An 8,016-nucleotide genomic window follows, 5' to 3' on the forward strand; every position below is an offset into this window, starting at 1 on the left:
CACTGAAAACTGGTGCAAATACTCTGGAAGTTTGGACCACAAGACATGGTCATCGATCAAATCCACAAAAAGGCTGGTAACATTTCGTATGATGATGATGAGCGGTTCAGAGACAAACTGCAGCTGGACCAGCAGACAGGAGATCTGACCATCAGTGACATCAGGATCCGAATCTCTGGAGATTATCATCTACAGATCACCAGCAGCGAAGCGACCAAAACAAAGAGATTCAAGGTTATTGTACGAGGTGTGTGGCTCAAATTCAAATACCCTACAGTATTTTCTTTAAACGTGTTCATTTATTCATTTTAAACTTCTATAAAGGGGTCTAATGTGGGTTTTGAGTTGTTCATCTGCTTGTCAGCAAACATGTTTCTGTTTCTTTATGAAATGAAGTGGACACACTGAAATTCACGGAGGGAGAGCCTGTCCGTCTGCAGACCGGTATTACTAAAATTCAGAAAGAGGATCTGATTCTGTGGAAGTTTGAACCTAAAAATGCCCTCATTGCCAAAGTTGATGGGCAAACCAATGAGACCAGTGTCTACGATGTTGATGACGAGAGATTCAGAGACAGACTGGAGCTGGACGATCGAACTGGAGACCTCACCATCACAAACACCAAAAGCACCGACTCTGGAGTTTACGAAGTACAGATCAAGAGCAGCAATACAGTTTCATACAAGAAATTCAATGTTCTTGTCTGGTGTGAGTAGCTCAAGATAATCACAGTATTGATAATCTGGTTCACATGCACATTCACATGTTTCTTCTATATGTTTCTCTTGCTGTCAGTGAATACGCTGAAATATACAGTTGGAGATTCTGTGATTCTACAAACTGGAGTTACCGAACTGAAGAATGATGATCGGATACTGTGGAAGTTTAGCGATAAAGACACTTTTATAGCTGAACTCAACAGAGCCACCAATCAGACCTTGTTCTATAAAGGTCCTGATGGGAGATTCAGAGAACAATTGCAGATAAACCAGCGAACTGGAGATCTGACCATCAGGAATATCAGCAGAGCACATTCAGACGTTTATACACTACAAATCACCAGAGGCAAAAATATCACATGCAAGAGATTCATGGTGGTTGCCCACGGTGAGTAACACAATCAAATTTAGCACTGTTTTGATGCTTTTAATGCTCTTGACACAGATCTGAAAAAGACCTGATCTCACAGGAAATTATAACTATGTTACAAGGTGACAATTTTGTATGAAGTCATACAGTGTGAATTATACAAAAAAACGCATGATTATTAGAAAAAAGGTACACCCCATCCCTTAATATTTGGGTGTATGCAGATTGGACAAAATTGGGCTATAATTTAATTTGGTGGATAAAGCAAGGAAAATGAGACTGGCTGGCACACATTTTGCATTGTGAATTATTTGTACTCACAATATACCATAAAAAGTTGTATTTACACAAACATCAGACTTTTTAAGTTAGGAAAGAGGTGGTAAGAATTTACACAGAAATCTTGTGAAAAGAAAAAAAAATATGTTGGCTGAAATGTCAACCCAGCTAACAGGAAACATTCTCAGAACTTTGACTAAAGTTGTGTCAAGGTTCTATCAAAGTTATAAACAAACATTCTTCCAGTAATGTTAATAGAATGTCATTCAAAGTTGTCTGGTCTTTAAAAATGTTCGCAAAACGTTAACATAAAAACATTAATTATACATCATTCATGGCTATTTTTTTTCTCTCTCTCAAACGTTTTAGTTGGATGTTTAACATTCAAATGTAACTTTCCATAATATTTGCAAAATTCTAAAATGGAATATTCACTTAACCAATAGTTAAAAAAATAAATAAATAAATAAATAAAAGTTCAAAAACTGGACATTCTGAACATTCAGAGAAAATTCAAAAATAATGTTCCCATAACTTTTAGCAAAACAGATCATTAGAAATCTTATTTCTATGTGTATGTATTTTTTTCTTTGTATTTCTCTTCTGTAAAACACTTTGTAAAGGCTGTTTTATAATTAAAGCTTTACTTTCTTTCTACACTGGTTTTGATCATCCAGGTTAGCTTCAACACTGAAATGTCGGTCCAAAAAAACAACATTTTTGTGAACTCTAATTTATTAAAATTAGATTTTTTTTTCATCACTACAATAGACACAATATTTTCATTGCTGTTGGTTGATCAGAGACCAATCAGTAACCAGGCATTACTCATTTTATAAAAACATAAAATTTGATTGATTTAAATTAAAAACCATGTGATGTTCATTCCAATGACCGCAAGGTGTGAAGGGGTTAATATGTCTGCACTATTACGTATGAACAAGTTCCCCTTAAAAAAAAACAACAACTTCAAATAGATAAGTGCTCTACTAAATGTATTTATTGTTTTTGATCAAACTGGATTAAATGAGGACACAATCTTTAAAATGATTCAAAAGCAGCCCAAGATTAGATGTAAAGTTTATTGTAAGTATTTTTGGCCATTGCAGATGTTAAACATTTGTAAATGGAGGATGTTTGTCTTTCAACTTCTCAGTTTTTTCCTTATCCAATGATCTGAAATGAACAAAATGGCACAAGAAATATGAAATGAAAACAAGGTATTATAAGATACAGTCATGATGATATTTATTGTTTGTTGGTTTCTTACAGTGGTGATCAGAATTATTGGCACCCTTGGTAAATATGATCAAAGATGACTATAAAAATAAATCTGCATTGTTTATCCTTTTGATCTTTAATTAATAAAATTAGCAAAAATCTAACCTTTCATTGAAGGAAAATAATTGAAAGTGGGGGGGAAATAACATTAAGAAATAAATGTTTTTCTTCAAAACATGTTGGCCACAATTATTGGCACCCCTAGAATATTTATGAGTAAAATATCTCTGAAGTATATTCCCATTCATATTTACATTTTTTTAGCTCACCAGCATGGTGATCATAAACATGAAATTGTCCAGCCATGACTTCCTGTTCCACAGGAGTATAAACATGAGGAAATACAAAGGCCAAATTCCCGTAATCATTCATTACAATGATTAAAACCAAAGAATATAGTTCTGATGTGTAGCAAAAGATTGTTGAGCTTCACAATATAGAAAGTGGCTGTAAGAAAACAGCTAAAGCATTGAAAATCCCCATTTCCACCATCAGGGCAATAATAAAGAAGTTCCAATTAACTAAAGATGTTACAAATCTGCCTGGAAGAGGACATGTGTCTAAATCATCCTAATGCGAGGTGAGAAGGAAAGTTTGAGTGGCCAAAGACTCTCCAAGGATCACAGCTTGAGAATTGCAGAAATTAGTTGAATCTTGAGTCTCAGAAAGCCTAAAAAAATGATCAAACAGCATCCCCACAAGTTGTTTGGGAGAGTTTCAAGAAAAATCCTCTGCTCTCATCCAGACACAATCTCCAGTATATTCAGTTGTCAGACACGACTGGAACTTCAAACCGGCTTCTATGGTCAGATGAAACTAAAAAAGAGCTTTTTGGCAGCAAACCCACCAGATGGGTTTGGTGCACACATGGATAAAAAGTACCCCATGCCCACGGTTAAATATACTGCTGGATCTTTAAAGTTGTGGGCCTATTTTTCTGCTGGAGGTCCTGGACATCTTGTTCAGATACATGTTATCATGGATTCTACCAAATACCAACAGATAAAAATTCAAAACCTGATCGCTTCTGCTAGAAATCCAATAATGGGCCATCGTTGGAGCTTCCATTAGGACAATGATCCAAAACAAACATCAAAACTAACACAAAAATGTGTCACTGAGCACAAAATGAAGCTTCTGCCATGACCATCCCAGTCCCCTGACCTGAACCCTAAAGAAAATGAGTGGAGTGAACTGAAGAGAAGAAGCACCAACATGGAGCTGGGAATCTATAGAGATTTTGCATGAAGGAATTGTCTCTGATCTCTTGTCAGATGTTCTCCAAACTCATCAGGCATTATGGAAGAAGAGTGAGAGCTGTTTTCTTGGCAAAAGGAGGTTGCAAAAACAAATAAAAGGGTGCCAATAATTGTGGCCACCGTGTTTTGTAGATAAACATTTATTTCATAATGTGACTTGCCCCCACTTTCAATTTTTTTTTCTTCAATGAAAGGTTAGATTTTTGCTAATTTTAAGAATTAAAGATCAAAAGGATAAACAATGCAGATTTATTTTTACAGTCATCTTGGATCATATTTACCAAGGGTGCCAATAATTCTGATCACCACTGTATGTAAAGATTATTATAATAACAATATGATTGCACTTACGCCACTAATCCAGCTGCTGTAGGCAGACACACGAGTGAAGACTGTTGGCTTCTGGTAGGCATTACAACCCGAGGATGACACAAAGCTGGTCACTCCATGGACGACGTACTGACCGCTCACCTGGCAGTTCAGAGGACCGCCAGAGTCACCCTAAAACAACACAACAGGAGCCAAAATGAGACATTTTACTTTCCACAGGAAACAGTTCATGATCTGTTTGACAGTCAGTTTTTCTCACCTGACATCCAGACAAGCTGCCGCCACCAGCGCACACCATGGTGTTCTTCACGGTGCTTCCCCACCAGTCGCTACGAGAGCAGGTACTGTGGGCCACCACGGGCAGGTAGGCCTGTTTCAGCTTAGCAGAAAGTGACCCACCAGCTGCATGAGAGACAGGAATCATCAGTACATGCAAATGATTTCAGGAAACACCAAAGCTATTTGAAGTTAAACTGACTCTGAGTGCGACCCCAGCCGGTGATGTAGCAGGCGTTGTTGTGGGGCAGAACCTGTCCTGAGGGTGGAAGGGTGGCCAGCTTCACGTATGAGTTCAGGGTGGCATCAGAGGACAGACGCATAAGAGCAATATCATATCTGGAAAACAAAGAACAGGCATCACAGTCTACAATGCGCATTTCATTTCTCATGCTAGGGGGCGCTATAACTTTAGAAGATCTTTGACGCGATCATGAATGTTGTGTTGATGTAAGTCCAGGTAGTCATGTATGAGATTTATGTCGAAAACTCAATACAGTCAAGTATGCTGCTTAGATATTATGTGTAACTGTAGATGTTATTGTATGTAAAGCATTAAAGTTAAATGCGCAATTGTTGATATATGATGTGTTTGATGTAATTACTGCAAAATATTAAAATAAATAAAAAATAAATAGTCTGAACTCTGAGTGGAGAACATGAGATATTGAGTTTATTTTATAATTTTACCTGTATATTACTATTATCTTCAATCTAAAAAAAAAAAATCTCTGCAATAATATATAGTTATATTACTACTAAGGATATTTTCATTACAATCAAAAACTATTATGCAATCTAAAAATCGAAATGAGTTTGGTGATTCAGGTCAAATAATGGCTGTTATAATTCAGTTACAGCATCCAAACAAAATCTAATATTAAAAAAATCAATGGTCAAGAGCTCAACTTAAGCAAACACTGATCTCCATGATGGTGTCTTAAAATTGTGATTTTCTCCTTTGGTGATTCTGCTTGTTATCATTAGGTGTCTTCAATAATGGTCAATCATCACTCAATTAATCACTTAATTAACTCATTAACTTTAACACTTTTCAGTGTTCTTTTAACACTCTTATTTTAACACTTTAACACTCTGGAGTGTGGTCTCACATATCTCCCAGAAGAGTTAATTTAACACTGGAGTTTCTGCAGTGTAGAACTATTGATACAGTCGAGTTTGTTGTGTTACAAGTTATAGGCCTTACGAGTGTTTGTCGATATAGTCGCGTATATATTGTGTATGATTGTCACCACTGTCGTGTATGTTGTGCATGTTATATACACACCCAGCAGCCACATTGTTTCTGTTCCAGTTGGGGTGGATGACCACTTGACTGACGCTCATGTACTGCTCGCGACCCTCGTGGTTGTAAATATCGTGGTCGCCCAGGACAACACGCCAAGTTCTCGAGCTGCAGAGGAAACACGTTCAGAAAAACATAGGTATAGAGTCAGGAACAAGTGAACACTTTTTAAAAATCTATTACATCCTGCATTGACGCTGTCTTAAAGGCGCAGAATTTCCATTGACTTGTCAATTCTGATTAAAGGTGAAAAACTGACAAAATTAGAAGAGTTTTGATTGTTAATACACATCTGTCTGAATCCATTGTTCCACTACAACCAAAAAATGTTTTGCAAACACACTGAAAGTGAATTACATCTGCCACCAGAGGGCGAACTGCGACAGTCTTAACAGGCGTGCTTCAGATCAAGTATTGACCTTATTCACAGCTGTGAGGGATATATACATACCTCTCTTCAGTGGGTTGTATGGTAATTTAATGTGTTGTTGGATTGTTCTGCAGGTGAAACTGCAAAAGAATCTATAAGAAAAAAGTACTCTAGACAACATGAGCTGTGGAAAATTATAAGCTATCTAGAAGATTTCTACATCTTTTTACAGTGGATGCCACTGAAAACATGGTAAGTTTATCCCTCACAGCCTGTCATGGCACTGCTCTGGATAAGGTCAATGAGTCTCTGCAGGACATTAATGGCAGTTACCAGATCAGTGGGCGAGGCCATAATGGAGGGGCGCTTTCGACTTCGTTACCTGATTGGCCCACGTCACAGTGACAGTAGAGTTTAGGGGTGGGGTCATTTCTTTGCATGATTTTTAAAATGCCCACTTTTGTTCTGCAGACTTGTGCTTTGTCTCAATGTTTGTGTTGTTTCTTAACAATTTAGATACAAAAAAAAAATAAAAATCATTACGTGTCAACGCAGTGGGCGGCGGTCATCACCCAATTCCTTCTGATCAGAGACCCACCACAGGTGTGATGGTAGCTGCCGCCAGACAGATACTGGAGAGAGATCTGAGACAGAAGACGGTGATTCAGTTAGAACTTTAAAATATGAGAGTAAAAAGAAATTGTAGAAACATTTCAATATGAGTGGTATTTTCAAACTTAAAGCTCTGATTGGACTATATTGATGTTGGAAAATCCAGTTAAAACCAGCTTTAAGTTTTACTTGATATAAGCTGTTTTTTTTTAATGGCCATTACTATGGAGCTGAGGTCAACTTTCTTTGTAGACCATCATCTTGGTTTATCTTGTTAGTTGGACTCCAACAAACCTTCATATGTAGAAAAAAATAGCTTAACCACCTTAAGCACACGTACATCACATATTTGATGTCTGCATTTAGTCATGTTTTGCATTTTTAGTGTTTGCTCATCTGTAAAATGTCTTTAAGACGTTTCCTGTCAGATGATAAATAGACATTTAGAAAACGTCTTTAAGATGTTTATGTTTTAGAATGTAAAACTGCTTTTTATAAGATGTTAATCAGATGTTTGTACACAACAGATGTTTTCCAGATTTAGCGACGTATATGTGATATCTGAAAAGCTGGTACCACCATGCCCATTTAATTGTGGAAAACCACTAAAAAATCTTAGTTATTGAGATTTAAAAGGATTTAATTTGAGTAAAAATGTCATACCTGCCAGGGCCAGGAGTTGGGACTTGCCACCTCTCCACCCACAACCCTCTCCTCAATGGCCTGATCCTCCATATATCTGGGCTCAGCCAGCGCTGGACACAAAAATGCATTTAGACATACTAGGATTGTAGTCATTTTGAATTTTGAGTCCATATAGACTTAGTTTTTTATGCAGTTGTTAAGGAAAAGGAGAGGCATCTTACCCAGGGCGGCCAGCACACTCAACAACAAGATCCTCAGCATGTTTGCAGTCTGTCGTCTTTCTGAATTCTTCCATCGTTCATATATATGCCCGCAGAAGTTCACAGCAATGTACAGAACAGGTGTTTGACTCACGGCTGATACCCACAGGTGTGTGAATCCCACAGATATCACCACTGCCAAGGCCAATGTTCCATTTGCAGAATAAACTTGTTTATTTAGTTTGACACGGATGCTTGACCTGCATTAGCTTCGAGTTAGTTCAGTTCAGCATCTCACCTGATATAAAGTTCAAATATGGTTTCATTTGCATTTCATTAATTATTTAATTCAGCAAAAATAGAAATTTG

The 8,016-nt window shown here is 37.2% G+C and overlaps 1 protein-coding gene across 1 annotated transcript; it reads right to left on the reverse strand.

The window, feature by feature from the left end:
• Nucleotides 1-2,436: 2,436 nt before the first annotated feature.
• LOC137027921 (elastase-1-like) lies at nt 2,437-7,776 on the reverse strand. The gene is made up of 8 exons (XM_067396540.1): nt 7,669-7,776; nt 7,466-7,557; nt 6,734-6,834; nt 5,803-5,928; nt 4,717-4,853; nt 4,498-4,640; nt 4,260-4,409; nt 2,437-2,544 (listed from the first exon to the last, which is right to left on the reverse strand). Exons 1-8 carry the CDS (start codon nt 7,706-7,708, stop codon nt 2,533-2,535), a joined length of 801 nt encoding a protein of 266 aa, XP_067252641.1. The 5' UTR covers nt 7,709-7,776; the 3' UTR covers nt 2,437-2,532.
• Nucleotides 7,777-8,016: the final 240 nt, after the last annotated feature.

This window comes from Chanodichthys erythropterus, chromosome 10, assembly GCF_024489055.1.
Source record: "Chanodichthys erythropterus isolate Z2021 chromosome 10, ASM2448905v1, whole genome shotgun sequence".
In the NCBI taxonomy this organism is placed as follows: domain Eukaryota; kingdom Metazoa; phylum Chordata; class Actinopteri; order Cypriniformes; family Xenocyprididae; genus Chanodichthys; species Chanodichthys erythropterus.